The sequence below is a fragment of the Lutra lutra genome, chromosome 15 (genome assembly GCF_902655055.1).
Source record: "Lutra lutra chromosome 15, mLutLut1.2, whole genome shotgun sequence".
Lineage (NCBI taxonomy): Eukaryota > Metazoa > Chordata > Mammalia > Carnivora > Mustelidae > Lutra > Lutra lutra.
Genome location: NC_062292.1, coordinates 13,154,030 through 13,175,676, shown reverse-complemented (window position 1 = coordinate 13,175,676; position 21,647 = coordinate 13,154,030). Strand labels below are relative to the sequence as shown.

General features: G+C 47.3%; 1 protein-coding gene and 1 pseudogene across 4 annotated transcripts in view; one reads left to right on the top strand and one right to left on the bottom strand.

The window, feature by feature from the left end:
- PACC1 (proton activated chloride channel 1) overlaps window positions 1-21,647 on the top strand; it is a 68,540-nt gene that overhangs the window by 41,391 nt on the left and 5,502 nt on the right. For all 4 annotated transcript variants that reach the window (XM_047705125.1, XM_047705126.1, XM_047705127.1 and 1 more), the window contains 3 exons: window positions 14,465-14,674; window positions 16,116-16,267; window positions 21,010-21,152. In XM_047705125.1, coding sequence (XP_047561081.1) covers window positions 14,563-14,674; window positions 16,116-16,267; window positions 21,010-21,152 — 407 coding nt within the window. In that variant the 5' untranslated portion in view covers window positions 14,465-14,562. The remainder of the gene's footprint in view (window positions 1-14,464; window positions 14,675-16,115; window positions 16,268-21,009; window positions 21,153-21,647) is intronic.
- On the bottom strand, window positions 3,078-3,660 carry LOC125086069 (40S ribosomal protein S27-like; annotated as a pseudogene).

The following is a 21,647-nucleotide window of genomic DNA, read 5'->3' as shown; positions in this document are numbered from 1 at the left end:
TGGGTTAAGCCTCTGCCTTCGGCTCAGGTCATGATCCCAGGGTCCTGGGATCGAGCCCAAGTCCGGCTCTCTGCTCAGCAGGGAGCCTGCTTCCCCTTCTCTCTCTGCCTGCCTCTCTGCCTCCTTGTGATATCTCTCTCTGTCAAATAAATCTTAAAAAAAAAAAAGATGTATACTTTTAAAACCCCTTCATCCAGCTTGCCCAGAAAAGCCAATGTTTGGTTTTTCCAACCACAAAATGCATAGGACATTTTGGCAAATGCCCAGCACCTTTTTTTTTTTTTTTAAACTGGTAAGATGGTAAGATTTTTTTTAATCTTACCAGTTTAAAATGCAAATGCATTGCAGAATTGGAGTGCCATGGCGTGTGTGGATGATAAATAGTTTCACAGTTTTTATTTAGCTTCATGCCAGTTCTTGGATCAAGAAAAGGCCAGGAGAGGAGCTCACCTCGGCTTCTTTGAAACAGAGGAGCCTCTTGGACAGTATTCCCACAAGAGTAATTTGTCCAAATAGCTCTACCAAAGAAATCCAAGTGATGCAAATTGTCATGTGATCTTTTTGTGTCTTAAGTTCATTTTTTTTAGAATTTTCAAGAAGTTGCGGGGGGGGGGGGGGTCACCTCTTTCCCTAACCAAAGGCATCAAAAATGCAACATTTCAAATCATGTTTATGTGGCTTCTCCTAGGGGGAATCGCTGCCCGCAGATGCCCGTTACTGTTCCTCTTGATTTGTGGCTTAGCCAGGAGGAAATGTCTTGAGCTTCTACCTGTCAAGAAATTATATTCTTTCTATCAGAATATAATTTTGTCCTTGTTTTGTCCTTGTTAATGACTGGAATGGAGTCCTTGTTAGTGACTGGAATGGAGTACTCCTGTTCGCTGCTGTGCTAGGAGTCGGGACCTCGGGGCTCTCATTCTCTGCCAGTTGTAGACGCTGGGACCTGGATCACTGCATAGAGGGTGGGTTTGGACCACGTGGCCCTTTAGGTCCCTGCCAAATCTTAAAAAGTCTATTCAGATGTTATACTTAGAGTTCCTTCAGTTTTGTCTTGGGATTTTTTTTCAAACCTCGTTCGGATGTCGAAAGCTGGTCCCTGTTGCTACTATAATTCGCAGGCCCTGGTGCAAAGAAATGTTCTTTATAATGTTTTGAGGTGAACCTGTGGGAGGCACCTGGCTGGCTCAGCAGTAGAGCATGCGACTCCTGATCCTCAGGGTCATGAGTTCAAGCCGTGTCGGGTGTGGCGGTTACTTAAAAAAAAAAATCTGAAAAGTGAACCTGTGGTCCCACATGGGCCACGAGAGGTGGGGGTGCTTTCCAGGCAGAAGAGCTGTGGGTAGGTCCGTGTGTACATAGACCACTACACTTTGGGTCTCGTGACCCTGCAGCCCAGCTATGTGGGGCTGATCAGGAATCAGTGCCTGAGCTAAGGGAAGCCACCTCTAGGCGGGGGATGAAGGATAACAGGGTCCCTTGATGTGTGTGACAGTTTCCCTTATCCCGGATACTCTCTGAGAGGGGGACTTTGCTGGTACAGTGGAGTGCAGTCCTAGAGAAGCATGGAGAGCGAGCAGGTGGCAGAGCCACCAGGAAGCAGAAATTGACACTGTCCCTAATAACAATAAGCAGTAAAAGTTGAATCAGAGACACAGATTGAAAAAGAGTCTTGCTGTAATTCCTCTTGGAGAACTAGAGCTGCCACCGTCCATGGTGGCTCCCGCTCGGTGCCCCAGGGGCTTCCTTCGGGCTTCCTGGTTCCTCACTTCTCTTTGTGGCTGTCAACATCCATTGCCTCCTGTACCCTGTTCTTTACTGCCTGAAGACCCTCATAGACCCTTCTGGGAACTTACACTTCCATGGAGTTAGACTTCCATGTAATGTAGAAACTTTCTGAAATAGTTGGCCACGAATAGCAAGGGACTCCCATTTGCTTTAGAGTTTCATGAGCCTGGGGTGCACGGCTCTTCTCCTGCAGGTGGAAGGTAGCTAGCTAGCCCTGCAAGACTTCGTTCCTCTGTCATTCAGGTCATTCAACCATCTAACAGGCATGGAAATTTTATTTTTGGCATTTCTCCCCTAATTTATCATTATTAAGAAATGGTAGTGCTGTGGTCTTCATTTTTGCTATCTTTATCAGTGAAGGCTTTGTTTTTTAAGGAGTAGAGGGCACATTCCATTTCTCTGGTAACATGAATGCATTAAGCGGGCACTCTGTAAAGCATTTTGCAACGTTCTCATTCCTTTTAGACATCCTATAAAATTGAAATGATTATTTCCTTTTCACATGAAGAAGGTGAGGCACAGGAGACCTAAGTAAGTTCTCTTGGGTCTTGGGGTCGTCAGGAGCAGAGCTGGAGCCCAAATCTCCGACACTAAAGCTTGTGCTTGTGACCCCTCGGCTGGATGTCTGGACTTGCAGTTTAGAAAATAAATGAATAATGAACTCCAAATTATTTCTTCATCAGAGTCCTTCTGGTGCTTTGGGCACAGGGCTGTGTGACCTCCACAGAGCCTTTGCTGATCTCTGCCCTTCTCCCCACACCTGTACTTCACATTAAGCAAAGGAAATCTCGCAGTTTATATCCTCTTATCCTTCTGAGTTCTGTGGCACTTTTAGCACAGATTGTCAGTCGTCCTCTCTTGGCATCTCCCTGAAGCCCCTAGTACAGAGTCTTGCACATAGATTTGGTGTTCGATTCATGTTTGTAGAAGAATAGAATGAAGGACTTTTCTCTAACCTAAGACCCTTTGATAGTTCTGTGCTGATGGTGGTGGGTATTTTTTTTAAGATTTTATTTCTTTGTCAGAGAGAGAGCACAAGTAGGGGGAGTGGCGGCAGAGGGAGAAGCAGGCTCTCCACTGACCAGGGATCCCAACTTGGGGCTTGATTTCAGGACCCTGTGATCATGACCTGAGCCAAAGGCAGACACTTAACTAACTGAGCCACCCAGGTGCCCCTGTGGTTTTGTGCTTTTAAATAAAAGAAAATGAAATAATTATAAGCAAATACTCTTATATCTTTGGATTTACAGTCCATTTTTTATAGGGAGCATATTGTTAGGTCCTGTTTTTAACCCAGGCTGAAAGTCACTGCCTTTTAATTGGAATGTTTAGTCCATTTATGTTTTTTAAGTTGAAGTATAGTTTACTTATAGACCAATACATTAGTTCCAGATTACAACATGGTGATTCAAGAATTGTATGTAGTACACAGTACTCACCACAATAAATTGCCATTCGTCACCACACAAAATCAGTATAAAATTATTGGCATATTCTCTATGCTGTACTTTTCATCCCCCAGAACTTACTTTAAAACTGGAAGTTTGTATCTTTCTTTTTTTTTTTTTTTAATTTAAAATATGTGTATGGTTTTCCACTCATTTTGATTCAGGTTGCTTTTAGTGCTGCTTCTGTCTGAAGGAGCATCCTTCTAGAAGCTTTGCTTTTCTTCCTTATAGGTTGGCACAGGGCAGCCAACACATGAAACTGCTGTGTTTGTGCATGGTTACAGATGGCAGTGATTTTATGGCATCCTGGGCATTTCCCATCCGTGAAGTAGGAATTAGAGCTCTGCACCAGGCATTGGTGCTTATGCTTCCTTTTCTCTTTCTCCAGGGAGGCATAGAGGAGGTCCTCTGCAAGGAGCATGTTCTTGTGGGAAGCTTGCTGCCAGGAAGGCTTGAAGTTTGAATCTCTTAGTTCCTTTTTTGTTCTGTTTTGTCTTTTTATTTCTCTTTTACCTATCACCCCTCACCCTTCTCTCCTCTGACAACCTCCACCTTGTTCTCTGTATTTGTGAGTCTGTTTCTGTTTGTTTTGTTTTTTAGATTCTGCATATAAGTGAAATCATCTGGTATTTGTCTTTTTCTGTCTGACTTAATTTCACTTAGCATAATAGGGTCCATCCATGTTGTTGTGAATGGCAAGATTTCATTCTTTTTTTTTTTATGACTGAGTAATAGTCCACATCTTCTTTATCCATTCCTCTATTGCTGGATACTTGGCTTGTTTTTGTATCTTGACTATTGTAAATAGTGCTGCAGTAGACATCAGAGTGCACATATCTTTCTGAATTAGTGTTTTTGTTTTCTTTGTGTAAGTACCCAGTAGTGGAATGGTAGTTCCAGTTTTCATTTTTTGAGGACCCACCATACTGTTTTCCATAGTGGCTGCATCAGCTTACTTTCCCACCAACAGTACATGAGGGTTCCTTTTTCTCCACATCCTTGCCAACAGTTATTTCTTGTCTTGTTGATACTAGCCATCTTATTGTGGTTTTGATTTGCATTTCCCTGATGATTAGTGATGTTGAGCATCTTTTCATGTGTCTGTTGGCCATCTGGGTGTCTTCTTTAGAAATTTGTTTTTCAGATCTTCTGCCATTTTTTAAGTCTGATTTTTGGGGGGTGATACACATGAGTCGAATGCATTCTTTATATATTTTGGATATTAACCCTTTGTTGGATATATCATTTGCAAATGATATATTATTTATTAGGTTGCCTTTTCATTTTGTTGATGGTTTCCTTTGCTATGTGAATGCTTTTTAGTTTGATGTAGTCCCAATAGTTTGCTTTTGCTTTTGTTTCCCTTGCATAAGGAGACCGGTCCAGAAAAATGTTTGCTAAGGCCAGTGTCCAAGAGATTACTGACAGTGTTTTCCTTTAGGAGTTTTATAGTTTCCGGTCTTACATTTAGGTCTTTATTTCATTTTGAGTGTACTTTTGTGTACAGTGTAAGTTGTATGGTATAAGAAAGTGGTCCAGTTTTATTTTTTGCACGTAGATGTCCAGTTTCTTCGACACCATTTATTGAAGAGACTGTTTTTTCCCCATTATATATTCTTCCTTCCTTTGTTATAGATTAATTGACCATATGTAAACATGGGTTCATTTCTGGGCTATCTACTCTGTTCTGTTGACCTGTTGTCTGTTTTGTGCCAGTGCCTTACTGTTTTGATTACTATAGTTTTATTAAAAAAAGTTTTTTTTTTAAAGATTTTATTTATTTATTTGAGAGAGAGAGACAGTGAGAGAGAGCATGAGCTAGGAGAAGGTCAGAGGGAGAAGCAGACTCCCCATGGAGCTGGGAGCCCGATGTGGGACTCGATCGCGGGATTCCGGGATCATGACCTGAGCCGAAGGCAGTCGTCCAACCAACTGAGCCACCCAGGCATCCCTGATTACTATAGTTTTATAGTATAGCTTGGAATCTGGGATTATGATACTTCTAGTTTTGTTTTTTTCTCAAGATTGCTTTGGCTATTCACAGTCTTTCTTGGTTCCATAAAGATTTTAGTATTATTTGTTCTAGCTCTATGAAAAATACTATTGGTATTTTAAGAGGGATTCATTGTATCTGTAGATTGCTTTGGATAATATGGACATCTTAACGATATTCATTCCTCCAATCCATGAGTGTGGTATCTTTTCATTTTTTGGTGTTACCTTCAGTTTCTTTCAACAGTCTTATAGTTTTCTTGTCTTTCACTTTCTTGTCTTTCACTTCCTTGGTTAAATTTATTGCTGGGTATTCTTTTTGATGCAATCATAAATGGGATTGTTTTCTTAATTTCACTTTCTGCTACTTTGTGTATAGTGTATAGAAATGCAACAGGTTTCTGTATATTAACTTTGTATCGTACAAATTTACTGAATTCATTTCTTAGTTCTAATGGTTTTTAGTGGTGTCTTTAAGGTTTCCATATATAGTATCATGTTATCTGCAAAAAGTGACAGTTTCACTTCTTCCTTTCTAATTTGTATGGTTTTTAGTTCTTGTCTGATTGCTGCGTCTAGGACTTCTATTTCTGTGTTGAATAAAAATGGCAAGAATGGTCATCTTGTGTTGTTTCTGATCTCAGACGAAGAGCTTTTAGTTTTTCATTCTTGAGTATGATGTTAGTTGTGGGTTTGTCATATATAGTCTTTATTATGTTGAGGTATATTCCCTCTGACCCTTTGCTGAGACTTCTTTTTTTTTTTTTTTATCATGAATGGATGTTGAATTTTGTCAAATGCTTTTGCTGTGTCTACTGGGACGATCATATGGTTTTTAGCTTTCATTTTGTTAATGTGGTGTATCCCATTGATTTCTTTGCAGATATTGAACCATCCTTGCATAAATCCCTCTAGAATAAATTCCACTTGATCTTGATCAATGAACTTTTTAATGTATTGTTGAATTTGATTTGCTAATATTTTGTTGAGTATTTTTATATCTATGTTCATCAAGAATATTGGCCTGTCATTTTCTTTTTTTGGTCTTTTGTTTTTGTGTCAGGGTAATCTGAACAGAAATCTGTTCAGATTTTTTATTTCTTCCTAATTCAGTCTTAGAAGATTGTATATTTCTAGGAATTTATTTCTTCTAGGTTGTCTAACTTGTTGGTGTATAATTTTTTGTAGTAGTCTTTTATAACCGTTTTTATTTATGTATTAGTTTTAATTTCTCTTTCATTTCTGATTTTATTCTTTTAGTTCTCACTCATTTTTTTCTTGATAAGTCTGGCCAAAGTTTTGTCAACTTTGTTTATCCTTTAAAGAACCAGCTCTTGGTTTCATGATTCTTTTCTATTTTTATTTTTATTTTTTTAGTTTCTATTTTATTTATATCTACTCTGATCTTTATTATTTCCTTCCTTTTATTAACTTTGGGCTTCATTTGTTCCTCCTTTTCTAGTTTCTTTAGGTGTAGGGTTAGATTGAGATTTTTCTTGTTTCTTGAGGTAGACCTGTATTGCTATAAATTTCTCTCTTAAAACTGCCTTTGCTGCATCCCAAAGATTTTGAACTGTTGTATTTCCATTTTCATTTGTTTCCAGGTATTTTTTTTTAATATTCCTTTGATTTTTTTCATTCACTGATTTGTTGTTTAGTAGCATGTTGTTTAGCCTACATGTGTTTCTGCTTTTTTCTAGTTTTTTTTTTTTCCTTGTAATCAATCTCTAGTTTCATACAGTTTGTGGTCAGAAAAGATATTTGATTTGATTCCAGTCTTCTTAAATTTATTGAGACCTATTTTGTGACTGAATGTGATCCTTTCTAGATAATGTTCTGTGTGTGCTTGAAAAGAATGTGTATGCTGTTGATTTCAGATGGAATGTTCTATATATATATGTTAAGTCTATCTGGTCTAATGTGTTGTTTGAAGACACTTTCCTTATTGATTTTCTGCCTAGATGATCTATCCATTGGTTTAAGTGGGGTGTTAAGATGCCCTGCTATCATTCTATTACCATCAATTTCTCTCTTTTTGTTTGTAAATATTTGCTTCATGCATTTAGATACTCCAGTGTTGGGCATAGATATTTACAATTATTATATCTTCTTGTTGGATTACTTTATCATTATGTAATGCCCTTCTTTGTCTCTTGCCACAGTCTCTGTTTTTTTTTTTTTTTTTAAGATTTTATTTATTTATTTGACAGAGAGAGATCACAAGTAGATGGAGAGGCAGGCAGAGAGAGAGAGGGAAGCAGGATCTCCGCCGAGCAGAGAACCCAATGCGGGACTCGATCCCAGGACCCTGAGATCATGACCTGAGCCGAAGGCAGCGGCTCAACCCACCGAGCCACCCAGGTGCCCCCACAGTCTCTGTTTTAAAGTTCTGACTTTTGTCTGATGTAAATATTGGTACTCCAGTTTGGGGGGCTTTTTTGGTTTTTGTTTTTGTTTTTTTCTTCTTTCATTTGCACAGTAAATGTTTTTACCATCCATTCACTTTCAGTCTATGTGTCTTTAGGTCTCAGATGAGTCTATTGTAGGCAGCATTTAGATGGGTCTTGTTTCTTTATCCATTCAGTCTTTTGATTGGAGAATTTAGACTGCTTACATTTGAAGTTTTGATAGCCATGTACTTACTGCCATCTTATTTATTGTTTTCTGGTTGTTGTTGTAGTTTTTTTCTGTTCCTTCTTCTCTTGCTCTCTTCTCTTGTGATTGATGACTTTCTTTGGTGTTACGTTTGCATTCCTTTCTCTTATTTTTTGTGTTTTTATTTCAGATTTTTCGTTTGTGGTAACCATGAGGTTCATATATAATATCCTAAGTATATAGAAACCTATATTAAGTTGATGATTGCTTAAGTTTGAACACATTCTAAAAGCATTAAGTTTTTACTCCCCCTGTTTTTATGTATATGATATCATAGTTTACATCTTTCTATTTTGTGGCTTTCTTCACTAATGTCTTAGATATAATTGATTTTACTACTTTTGTCTTTTAACCTTTATACTAGCTTTCTATGTGATTAATCTACTATCTTTACTATATATTTAATTTAACCCACGACATTTTTTCCTTTCATAATCTGATTATGTTCTGTTCTGCTTAAAGAAGTCCTTTTAATGGCCAGGTTAGTGGTGACGAACTTTAAATTTTGTTTGTCTGGGAAACTCTCTCTCCTGCAATTCTGAATAATAACCTTGTTCAGTAGAGTTTTCTTGGTAGCAGGTTTTTTCTTTCAGCACTTTGAATATATCACGGCACTGCAATGTTTCTGCTGAAAAATCAGCTGGTAGCCTAATGGGATTTCCCTTGTTAGTAATTTTTTGCTTTTTTCTTGCTGCTTTTAAGATTCTCTCTTTGGGGCACCTGAGTGACTCAGCTGGTTATGTGTCTGCCTTCAGCTTGGGTCATGATCCTGGGGTCCTGGGATTGAGTCTTGCTTCTCCCTGTCCCCCACCTTCCTGCTTGTGCTCTCTCTATCGCTATCAAATAAGTAAATAAAATCTTTCAAAAAAGTAAGATTCTCTCTTGATCTTTTTTTTAAAAAAGATTTTATTTATTTATTTGACAGAGATCACAAGTGGGCAGAGAGGCAAGTGGGGAGGAGGGGGGAAGCAGGTTCCCAGCTTAGCAGAGAGCCCCATGTTGCTTGATCCCAGGACCCTGAGATCATGACCTGAGCTGAAGGCAGAGGCTTAACCCACTGGCAACCCAGGTGCCCCTCTCTCTATCTTTAATCCTTGACATTTTAATTACTATGTCTTTGTGGACTTCATTGAATTCATCTTATTTAGGACTCTCTGGATATCTCTTTCTTTATCCAGGTTAGATAACTTTTCAGCTATTATTTCTTCAAATAAGTTTTCTGCCCCTTTTCTCTGTTTTCTTCTGGGACCTCCATAATGCAAATGTTAGTACACTTGAAGTTTTCTCAGAGGTCCTATAACCTATCCTCAATTTTTTTTTCACTTAAGATTTTTAATATTTTCAAAATTAAGATTTTTAATACTTTGACAGCTATATCCCACTTTTAAAATTTAAATCAATTAATATATAGCGTGTTGTTAGTTTCAGAGGTAGAGTTTAATGACTCATCAGTTTTACATAATATCCAGTGCTCATTATATCACATGCCCTCCTTAATGTCCATCACCCAATTACCCCATCTTCTCACTCCCTTCCCCTCCAGCAACCCTCAGTTTCTTTCCTATGATTAAGAGTCCCATAGTTTGTCTTCCTGATTTTGTCTTGTTTTATTTTTCCTTCCTTTCCCCAGTGATCCTGTTATGTTTCTTAAATTCCACATAAGAGTGAGATCATGTGATAATTGTCTTTCTCTGATTGACTATTTCTTTTAGCATAATACTCTCTAGTTCCATCCATGTCATTCCAAATGTCAAGATTTCATTTTTTGATGGCTGAGTAGTATTCCATTGTGTGTGTGTGTGTGTGTGTGTGTGTGTGTGTGTGTGTGTATACACCACATCTTCTTTGTCCATTCATCTATTGATAACCCATCCTCAATTTTTAAAATTTTAAAATTCTTTTTTTCTTTTTGCTGTTCAGTGGGTACTTTCCATTATCTTTTCTTCTGGATTGCTGATCCCTTCTGCATCTGCTAAAATGCTGTTGATGTCCTCTTCTGTATTTTTCATCTCAGTTACTGTATTCTTCAACTCTAGTTGGTTTTTTGTTTTTGTTTTTGGTTGGTTCTTTTTTACATTTTCTGTCTCTGTTGAATTTCTCACTCAGCTCATCCACTCTTATGTCTTGTGAGCATCTTTATGACTGTTACTAGGTATTTTGCTTATCTCTGTTTTGTTTAGTTCTTTTTCTGAAGATTCGTCTTGTTCTTTTGTTTGGAGCATGTTTATATGTCTACTCATTTTGTTTGATCTTCAGTGTTTTCATGAATTGGGTGAAACAGCTACCTCTCCCTCTTTTGAAAGAGTAGACGTCATGTAGGGACTTACCTGCACAGACTGTGTGTGCCTGCCTGTGTGTAGCTTTGTTTGGCTGACCGGAGCTGTATTGGGTGCCAACTAGGGGTCCTTGGGTGTTCTCTGCAGGAAGCATCCTGGCAGGGAACACTGAAGTTGGTGGTGAGGATGGGATGGGGGTCTGGGGTGTGCCATGCTGGGGCCACATGGCGCTTGAGCAGGCATGGGTTGGGGGGCACCTTGGGAGTATGGCTAGAGCTGGTTTGGGCTGGGAGCCTGAAGCTCACTGAGGCAATAGGTGGGCTCGAGCATCTAGCCTCTGCTCCCATCTGTGCTACCAAAGTGGAGGGGCAACATAAACGGTGGTGCTCCCCAGCACCTCTGACCCCAGAGAAAATTCTTGGAATCCCCCGGACTCCCACCCTGGTTTGTCAGAGGCTCTCGGGTTATTGAATGGGTTTCCTTCACCTTTAGTCATTTAAGCCTTTTAAACCACAGCTTTTTTTCTGTGCCCCAGGATAGGTGAATCTGCTTGAGGGTCCTTCAGTGCTCTCCTCCTCTACTCCAGTCTGCTGTGTCAGGGAGGGGTGCCAGCGACTCTGTCTTTGGTTGTGCAGAAGCTGTTTGATCAGCTGTCTGTTCTTCAGGAGGAATTATTCTATATCTGGTTGTAGAATTGACGTGACCATGGGAGGACATGAGTTCAAGGTCTTCCTATGTTGCCATCTTGGATCCTCCCCTAGTCTGTTTACATTTAACGTAACTATTCATATGGTTTGATTTGGTTCTACCAGTTTACTGTTTTCTGTTTGTTTCATGTATTTTTTTGTTTCTCCATAATTCTTTCATGCAGCCTTTTTTTGCGGGGTGGGGGGGTAGCAAAGCAAAGTTTGCTTATTGAGTGATTTCTTGAGCAATTGCAAAAGTGATAGTACAAAGCTCCCAAGGAGGGAGGGGACCTGAAGGCGTTGCCCTCTTGCAATTTATAAACTTTATGATGTTGTATAATTTTTGCTCTAGTAGTCTTATGCTTTAAAAATACATAAGCAGCTTTTTATTTTTACCTACGTGTTTAGCATTTCAGTGATCTTTATTCCTTCCTGTATGTTTGAAATTTATTTAGTGTTAGTTCCCTTTGGCTCTCAGAATTTCTTTAATATGCATCGTGGTGCAGATGTGTTGGCAATGAATTCTTTCAGCTTTTATGTTTGAAAATATCTTTATTTTACCTTCATTTTTTGAAAGTTTTGCCAGAATTTAATTCAGGGTTGACAGAATTTTTTTTTCTTCCCGCCCTTTAAAGGTGTTCCGTTGTCTTTGGCCTCCCTTATTTGTGATCAAAAGTTACTTGTCATTAGATATAATATCCTGTATGTAATTTGTCTTTTTTTTTTTTCTAGCTATTTTCAAGATTTTTCTCTTTGCATTTGTAGTTTGACTGTGACTTGCCTAGGAAGTCACAGAATAACATATTTATTCTGTTTGACATATATGGAGCTTCTAGGATCTGCAAATTGATGTTTTTTTCTCAGGCCATTATTTTTTCACATACTCTTTGTAACCCATTTTTCTCTCTTCAGTAGATGTTGTTAGACTGTGGAATATTGTCCCACAGTTATCTAGATAGTCTCTGTACAGTGTTTCCTTCAGTCTTTTTTTTTTAAACTTGGTTAACTTTTGTTCATTTAACTTCAACTGCGCTCTTTTTTTTCTGCCTTCTTTGCTATTAAGACAGTGCAGGGAATTTTTCATTTCATTTCATTACTTTCCAGCTTTAGAATTTCTATTTGGTTCTTTTTTTTTTTTAATTTATTTGAGAGAGAGAGAGAGAGCATGAGGCAGGGGCAGGGACAGAGGGAGATGGAGAAACAGGCTCCCTGTTGAGCAGGAAGTCCCTGTGGGTTGTGATCCCAGGACCCTGAGATCATGACCTGAGCTGAAGGCAGATGCTTAAGTGACTGAGCCACCCAGGTGCCCCTGATTCTTTTTTATAGTTTCTGTTTCTCTATTTCCTCTTCGTCCATTCCTTATCTATATATTTTCCTTTAATTCCTTCAAGTGCTGTAAAGTTCCTGTCTGCTGATGGCAACATCTGGGTCATCATGGCCTTGATTTCTCTTTCTTTTTTCTTGTTTTTTTTACATGATTTTTTTTTTCTTTTCTTTTTTTTTAAATTAACATATATTATTTGTCCCAGGGGTACAGGTCTGTGAGTCATCAGTCTTACACAATTCACAGCACTCACCATAGCACATACCCTCCCCAGTGTCCATCACTCAGCCACCCCATCCCTTCCACCCCTCTCCCCTCCAGCAACCCTTGCCAAGTTGGCTTTGATTTCTATAGACTACTTTTTCCATTGAGTTTCGGTCACATTTTCTTGTTTCTTTGCATGTCTATTGATTTCTGATTCAACAGAAAACATGATAACGGTGCAGTATGGAGGTTCTGGATTCTGTTACAGCCCTCGAGGAACTTTTGTCTTAGCAGGCAGTTAATGTCATGAGACTCAAGTTCCAGATTCCTGGCTCCCCTCTCCGAGCAGCCACTGAAATCTCCACTCACTTTTTTATGTTTCCACCTGCTGCTTTTCCTCTTGGGCCTCTTGGGGTCTCCAGCCAAGAATTTGAACATATTTTATTGCAGATTTGGGGGTTCACCCTCCCCATCCTTTTCAAAGTTCCCCTTAACTTTCTGCCTGCTCTGCCCGCCCTGAACTCTGTCCACTGCCACCTGGCAGAAAAAGTGAATTTATAAATGTGCTCAGGTTCATTTTCTTGTCTTCCAGGGTCGACTTTTCTCATTTCTGCCTGCTTTTGATCATTCTCCAGTGCCCTCACATAATTTTTAAGTATTTTGTCCAAATTTTGTAACTGCTGTCTGTAGGAGAGTGGTGTGACCAAGCTGCTCTGTCATTGGTGGAAGCCAGAAGCCACGCACATACCTTTTTGGACTTATGTTCACACTTTTCCTCAGCCTTGGGCTCAGCCGCTGTGGAGGGACTCGGGCTTTTTCCCCTGGGAGCTCCAGTTTCAGCCGAGGAGTAGAGATGATGCAGAGAGAACACCATGGGAATGTCTCAGTCAGCTTGGGGTGCTGTGCCGAAGAACCCCAGGCTGGGTGGCTTACACAACATTTTTTTTTTTCTCAGTTCTGGAGATTGGAAATCAAAGATCAAGGTGCTGGCCAAGTTTTGGTTTCTCATGAGGCCCCTCTCCTTGGCTCACACATGGTCATCTTTTCCCTATGTTCTCGTGGGGCTTTATCTCTGTGTGTCTATGTCCCTGGTGTCCCTTCATCTCTCTTATGAGGACACTAGTCCTGTTGGATCCAGTCCCCACCATTATGCCCTCATTATCTCCTTAAAGGCCCTATTTCCAAGTGAAAGCACACTGAGGATTAGGGCCTCAGTGTATAAGGTTGTTGGCAGACACATAATTTAGTCTGTAGCAGAGCATGATCAAGGCTGGGGATGGTCTGGGAGCAGGCAGGAGCGGCTGAGCCGTGCTGTGGGGATGGCGTCGGGACGCATCTCTTCAGCTGTCGAGTCACTTATCATAGCCATGTCTGCTGCTGCTCTCTCCCAGGCACGTTGTGAGGGGCTTGTGGTTCAGCGTGGGCAGGACTGGCTCTGCCCTTATGGAGTTCACAGACGAGGAAGGTGGGAAGACGTGCAGATGGACAGTGAGGTCACAGAGTGATGAGAGAAGACATCTGGTGCCTTGGGAGCACTGACAAAGGGGTCCTCCATCCAGTGTATGGGTTGGGGAAGGCTTCCTCCAGGAGATGCGTTTCTAAACCAGAACCTGAAGTGTGAGTTAGGAGTCAGTCATGGAGGAAAAGGGCTTCAGGCCAAGCACAGGGATGGGCAGATGGCCCGGGGCGGGGGGCCAGGGTCGAGGAGGGGCTCTGCACCCCGGAGGAACAGAAAGTCATTTAGCATGGCGGGAGCCAGAGGCACTGGAGGAGCAGAGCGGTGAGGGAGAAGGCCAGAAAGATCGGCTGGGGCTGGCTTCCGTGTTGGATTGTGACTCTGTCCCCAGTTGGGAAGGAAGTGTTAGAGTAGCAGTCTCCTGCTCGGAGGCCCCTTTCTGCCACAGTAAGTGCCCGGTGAATGTTGACAGGTGCCACGTGTTATGGTTTGGGGGAGGGGGCTGAGGTGGTTGGAGGGTTGGGGGTGCGGATGACTTGCCTCCTTGGTAAAGCAGGGAAAGGGCCGGGAGGTCGCCGACCGCCTCTGGCTGCACCTGCCGCCGGGCTCCAGGTCACGCGTGTGGTGTTGCTGTTCAGCCCTGGACAGCGAGTCCGCCTCCAGCAGCATCCGCTTCAGCAAGGCCTGCCTGAAGAACGTCTTCTCCGTCCTGCTCATCCTCATCTACCTGCTGCTCATGGCCGTGGCCGTCTTCCTGGTCTACCAGACCATCACAGACTTCCGAGAGAAGCTCAAGCACCCCGTCATGTCGGTGTCTTACAAGGAGGTGGATCGCTATGACGCCCCAGGTAGACAGCCTGCCCTGGACGGGCAGCGGGGCCCAGGTCTGGGGTGCCAGCTTATGGAGGAGCCCCCGATGCCCTCCCCCACCGTGCTGGACAGCCAGGGGACAGCGGGCAGCCGGACCCGGGCACGGTCTGGGTGTAGAGGACGCGCCCAGGGAGCTGCTGTCAGTACCCAGCAGAGCGTGTCCTGTGCGGAGCCGAGGGGTGGACGGGGCCGGGTGCGGTCACTGCGTAACTGGGGTGGGCAAGGAAGGCTTCGCACGGAGCCGGATTTGAGCCCGGCCTTGACAGAGGAGAAGAGAGTTTTTCTGGGAGGGGGATGAGCAGGAGCAGGGGTGAGTATAGGGAGGCGGAGGGCTTCCCTGGAGAGGATGGGTCTAGCCTGGCCCCAGCTCGAGGCTGGTGATGAAGAGCAGTGGGGGTGAAGGGTGGCAGGGGAGGTAAAGCCACCCAGACGTGGCTGGGGCCCTGCCTGGGGAGGGAGGTCCCTGTCTTTCCTGTCCCAGTCGGGGGGGCAGTCCCTGAGGAGGAGCCATCTCTGCCATAGAGGGTAGTGTCTGCCTCAGGGCCGTGAGCCTGGCCCTGGGCTCTGGAAGTGTGGGCAGGAATCGGGAGGCAGGAGCTCAGAGGGCTCTGGCTGTGCGCACAGGCCGTGTGCACCTGCTCTGCCCACAGGATGCCTGACTCACCCTCTGGATGGCCTGGCCGCAGGGCAAAGCCAGAGTCTCAGGGGCCTTTGCCTGCGCTTCTGGAAAGTGTGCGGCTCGCAGCGTCTTCGCCCATCTTTGCCTGTCTTGTGTCGGTGCCTCTTCTCTGTGGGTCTGCCTTGGTCCCTTGATCTGCGGGTGTTTCTTTCTGAGCTCGGCCTGCATCTGGTGCCGCACACCGCTCTCGGGTGTTCTGTCACTGAGGTCGGATGGCTGCTGTCAGGAGAGCCTGGAATGGGGTGCTCTGGCTGTGGGGAGGGAGGACCGTTGAGGTGTGAATCACACCTGGACCCCCCCCCCCGCCATCAGAGCAGGAGGTGAGAGGCAAAGTGAGCCGTGGGGAGTCCCACAGCGGGGAGCCTCCCAGGCAATGTGCAGGCGGCTGGTGGTGTGGGGGGCTGCATGGCCAGGGTCCGGCATGGAGGCCCCCTTGGGGTGCGTTGAACGGGCCATGAAATAGGGTGGGTTTTGGTGTAGGCGCCAAGAAGCCTGCACCCCAGGCCAGGAGAGGGGCTTTCTGGGAAGGGGATTGTCTTCCTTTAGAGTAGGGCTTTCTGAGGGCAGCAGAGGTGGCTCCCCTCCTTCCAAAACCTCTTCTTCTCCCTCCTCTGCTGTCACTTGAGGAGTCTTGAACTGGGGTTGTTGGTAGGAATGAAAAAATGTGTGTGACTTAGTTTTAGGGGTGTTGGAAGGGCTGTGACTTCTGACAGTCCCTTTTTCCTGTTTGTGCCCTCTAGGGATTGCTCTGTACCCGGGTCAGGCCCAGCTGCTCAGCTGCAAGCACTATTACGAGGTCATTCCGCCTCTGAGGAGCCCCGGCCAGCCGGGTGACATGGACTGCACCACCCAGAGGATCAACTACACGGACCCTTTCTCCAACCAGACCCTGGTAACGCCTATCCCCCCACGCCAGGCCTGGGCAGGCCGCTCGGTCATCAGCCTGGCACCCCGCGGCCCCCTGCCTTCTGTCTGCCACGAGGCCACTCCTACTCCCTTTGTGCAGGCCCTTGGCCCCTGGGGACCATGAGGCTGTCCCAGGTGGAGTCATGGCCATGCCTGGCTGGCCTGAGTCAGCAGGGGCTGTGGGGGCTTCATCGTTCTCCGGGTGCTCCTCGGGGGTTCCTGACAGCGTGGTAAGAGCCTGTCCTTGGTGGGAGGATGTAGGGCTGCGGGGTGAGGCCAGTGTGGTGTTGTGGAGTGAGTCCTGTACCTGAGTGCCCAACACAATTGCCACGTGGGGCCAACGGAATCATTCATTCCTGGGGATGGGGCCTGGGAAGCCGTATTCTGAAGTAAACAGGCCAGCGGGAAGACGCCGGTCTGGGAACGAGGACCCCCGCCCCTGGTGGCAATCACACAGGGTTTGGAAGGCAGGGAAGGAATTTCGTATTTATGTAAATCTTCTCTATTGCATCCCATGTCCTTGTTTCAGAGAGGACCGAACGGGGCCGAGTAAAGGTTTTCCAGATCAAAGAAAGGAAAGGGGCTTTAAGGTGGAGGCAGAAGCTGTGGGTGTCTGGAGCGGCAGGTGCCCCCCACCCCCCGCGGCGGGAGGCTGAGCTGAGGAAAGGCCTGATGACAAGGGCTCGCCTGTGGCTCCGTGGTCTGAGGTGGAGAGCCCGGCCGGGACGGTCTGTTCACGTTCGTCCTGGGCTTCCTCCTAAGATCCGGCTGAAATGATTCCCTCTCTGGCAGAAACTGGAGTAAAATAACGTTTCCACGACAGTCCCACAGACCCAGAGCAGGTATCACCAGTGGACAAGACATTTTGGGGTGTGAAATACGGATTGGGTCTCTGGACCCAGCAAACTGCCCCCACCCTGAAGTCGGCGAGGGGAAAGCCTTCCGTCCGGCTCCCAGCTCCGCACCCGCCCGCTCGGAGGGCAGGGCTCAGGGGCAGCGGGCGGGACGGTCATCGTGGCACCGCCTGTTGGTGGGGCCTCCTGCCCTCCCAGGGCACGGGGAGCTGCGGGGCATGATTTTTGCTTCTGGGTAAGAACATTCTCTGTGGAGGCTCGGGGAGCTTCTCCGCTGGGCGCCGGGGCAGCCGGGAGAACTGGAGCCGAACTCGAGACGGGCCTCCAGGGCCGACGGGGCACCAGGTACCGGAGAGGACTCTGTTCCCAGGAGGGAAATCCGCCGCGTACTCGGCCTGCTGGCCTTGCCTGCCCGCGGCCCCGGAGCGCCAGCCGCAGGCCAGCGCGGGCATGAGCGAACCCCGGGGGGACACCTGTGCCCCGGACCTGTGCTCGTCGCCCTGGCCCGTCCTTCAGGTGGGAGTGGAGAGGTTCGACTTGTTAGACGTTTTCGGGAAACCAGTGGCATGGAAGAGGACCAGGAGGGACCGACGGATTGGACTCCGTAGGGTGGGGAATGGATGCTAATTTAGATGAAGGGAAGCATAGTTTTTAGGAACGTTAAGAGGAGCAGGATATACCCCAGGAACGCTGTGTGGACCCCCACCCCCACTGCCCACTCTGGGAAACTCCGCTGGACAGCTGGGCTGCGCGGGGGTCTTGGGGTGGCTGTCCCCCCCCCCACCCCCCTGTGGCCGTCCCCCGGCTGAGCAGCACCGCCGAGGAGCCCCTCGTGCTCGTCCCCAGACCTGGCGGTGCCAGCGGCACCATTCGCACTCGTTACGCAATTTAACGACCCGCTATGAGCACCCCCGAAGTGAGGGCGCCCAAGGAGAGTTGTTGGCACAGAGATGACGCTGAAGGCCGTGCGCGCGTTTGGCTCCGGGTGATGGTTCGTCTCCAGCGGGGCTGGATGTGGCTCGTTGCTGTCCACAGCCGAGAGCTGGGAGGGCTTCTGGCCTCTCTGGGCCGTGAGGCGGGGAGGGAGGGCCAGGCGGGCACAGGAGAGAGCCCGTGGGGCAGGGGCCGTGGGAGCCCAGGGCAGCTGTGGTGTCTCTGCAGGCCCCCAGGGAGCTCCATGGTTGGAGGCATCTGTGCCCCACCGCAGCCCCTGGCCGTGGCTTCCCGGCAGATTGGGCCTTGCTGGAGGTCCCCAGTGGCTGTGCCTGGCGTAGACATCAGAAAGTGTGCCCCCGCCTCCCCCCCACCCCCGCCTTGGAGGTTGGCTCGCATCCTTCTCCCACCCCCGCCCCCTTTGTTTGCAGCACAGCGTCTGAGAAGTGGGTCAGCTTCAGGCCATTTGCGTCCTGGCCGGTCTGTGTGCATGTGGCCCACTGGGGGCCTCCCCTGACCCGCTTCGTCAGGCTCACGATCCCCGTGTTTCCTAGTCTCCCTGGTGCCTTCCGTTCAGTGACGTTTACCTCGGTTAGAGCCGCCGGGCTCCAGGCTGTAGGACCCGTTCCTCTCCTCACCACCTGCCGTGTCCCCGGGTCCAGATGGCAAGCCCTTGCCTCCTTCGCTTTGCTCCCAGAGCATTCCCTGTGTGTTGGGCCGACACTAGCCCGAGCTCCTGGGCAAAACCATGCACCCCTAATGGACACCGTGGCTGCGGCCACAGAGGAGTCTGCTTCTCGGGAACCCGTTGGGCATGTGGGCGGGGGGCGCCAGGGGCGGCCAGCGATGGCTTCTGTCCGTCACTCTGCCATCCACAGGACAGGCTCTCGGGCCTCGTGGGCAGTCCTGGCTCACAGTGACGGGCACGTGCGGCGTCCCCTGAGTCTCTTCTGTACATGTTCCAGGAACTTGATCAAACGGCCGCGGCCGGGCCGCTGAGACCGGGGAACTGGGGAAAGGGCTAATGGAACAGTTCGCGTTCTCTCCTGCCCCGACATGTCGCGGAAGGGCTGGGAATGGAAAGGACCAAGATCTCTTGGGAAGATGCAGCAAGAGGCCGGCAGAGTGAGGGCGGCGTTCCTGTCGGTCGACCTGGAACGCCAGGAGCAAAGGGCTCCAAGAGGGGTGTTTAATTCAGATGGAAAAATAAAGGACTGTCCGCTAGGATGCAACCGTCAGAAATCTGTATGTGCCGGACAGCATTCCGTTTGTGTATTTTAGGCAAAACCTGTTAGAAATAAGAAATAGCCATTGCCTTAAAGGGTGACTAAATCCGTACTTTTCTCTCTCACGTTCACCGATCAAATAGACAAAAGGAGTGAAGATAAGAATTGAACAGCGCAATTCATCAGTTTAGAGTGAGTGTGTGCGTGACACTTTGTGCCTGACATCGCTCACTCTCCAGGTGTCTGTAGAGCGTTGATAACAGTGACTGACGTTAAGATGGTTTTCCCCAAGTTAACCTGCAAATCCAGGTTGTCCGTTAAAAGTCCCAGTTGATGTTTCCATGGAATTTAACAATCTAGTTTTAAAATGTCCTCTTAGAAGAGCACGTGTACAGCAATCACCCCACTGGATTTGGGGACAGGTAGCAGCGCCGTGGAGGGGACCTGCCTGGTCAGATGACAGAACCGTGTAAACCCGGGGAGCAAGCCCACATCTGCCCGTTGTCTGGGGAATGGGACGCAGGTCCCTGTTTCATACCAGATACAAAACTGAAAGCCGGGCACATAAAGCATCTGAATGTAGAACCTTTAAAAAGTGTTCTAGGGGCACCTGGGTGGCTCAGTGGGTTAAGCCTCTGCCTTCGGCTCGGGTCATGATCTCAGGGTCCTGGGATCGAGCCCTGCATGGGGCTTTCTGCTCGGCAGGGGGCCTGCTTCCCCCCTCTCTCTCTCTGCCTGACTCTTTGCCTGTTTGTGATTTCTCTCTCTCTCAAATAAATAAACAAAATCTTTAAAAAAAAAAAAGTGTTCTAAAGAAATATAGGAGAGGGTGCTTGGGTGGCCCAGTCGGTTAAGCATCTGACTCTTGATTTCAGCTCAGGTCAGGATCTCAGGGTCATGAGCTCGAGCCCCACGTCAGGTTCTGTGCTCAGTGGGGGTCTGCTTGGGATTCTCTCCCTCTGCCCCTCCTCTCCCCTCCCCCCCCCAACCCCCGCTACCATGTTCTCTCTCTCTCACACTTCTTTTCTTTTCTTTTTTTTTTTTTTAAGAGAGAGTAAGAAAAATATAGACCATTGATGTAATTTTGGTTTTCCTTGACCAGCAAAACCCAGAAGCCATAAAGAGAAAGATTTACAGATATCACTGTATCAGATTTAAAGCTTAATGTAAAAAATGACATTAGAAACAAAGTTGATGGAAAAGTGACAGACTGGAAGAAAACATTTGTACATGAAATGGATGTAAGCTAGCATCCTTTTTATTAATTAATTAATTAGACCACGCATCAGCAGGGGGAGGGGCAGAGGCAGAGAGAGAGACTCTCCAGCAGACTCCCCGCTCAGCAGGGAGACTGACTCAGGCTCGATCTCACAACCCTGAGACCATGACCAGAGCCGACGTCAAGAGTCAGACGCTCAGCAGACGGAACCACCCAGGTGCCCCACGAGCGTCCTTCCTAAGTGAAGGGCTCCCCTAGCTCAGGCAGCAGCTGAGAAAAGTGGACAGAGGACAGTTGCTCTTGGCTCTGGTCCAGCGGTGCCCAGAGAGCCGCCCCGCAGGGCTGAAGGAGAGTGAGCACTGACAGCGGTCCGGGTGGCCCGGGTGGCCTGGGGTCCTCTGGGGTCCACCGGGCGAGGAGCTTTCCGGTCACACGTGTCCAGAGCAGAGCAGCCGCGGCTCCCCCAGGGCTGATTCTGGCCTTTGTGTCTCTGCAGAAATCCGCCCTGATCGTGCAGGGGCCCCGCGAGGTGAAGAAGCGCGAGCTGGTCTTCCTCCAGTTCCGCCTGAACGAGAGCAGCGAGGACTTCAGCGCCATCGATTACCTCCTCTTCTCGTCCTTCCAGGAGTTCCTGCGCAGGTGGCCTTTCCAGTCCGCAGCGGGCTGGCCCATCCGGGGGCGGGGGCGGGCATGCGGGGCGGCCATGACCCCGCGGCCCAGGGGCCTGACCTGGAGCCCGGAGGCCCCGGGAGACCTGTGCTTACAGAGTGCGGCAGGTCTGGTGTGGCGCGTGTTCGGACCCGCGGGCCGAGAGCAAGGTCCTGTCACTGCTGGGACCTTGTGCGCTCCCGAGTCCCTGGTGCCGGGCCAGGTGTCCCCTGCGCTGTCAGGGCAGCATGTCTAGCCCTCGGTGTGTGTTTAATACGGGCATGAGAGTTCCTGTCTGCTGGGGGCGCCTGGCCGTGCCCTCTCTGGGGCCCAGAGTGGGCACTGGGATTGCAAGTGTTTTCTTCACGTGCCTGACTCTGGCCTCCAGGCCCTGCAGAGCCCAGGGCGCCCCTGAAGGGAAGTGGGGTGGCAGTCACCGCGGAGGAGAGGCCGCTCCCCTGGCTGAGGCTGCGGGCCATCTTCCCT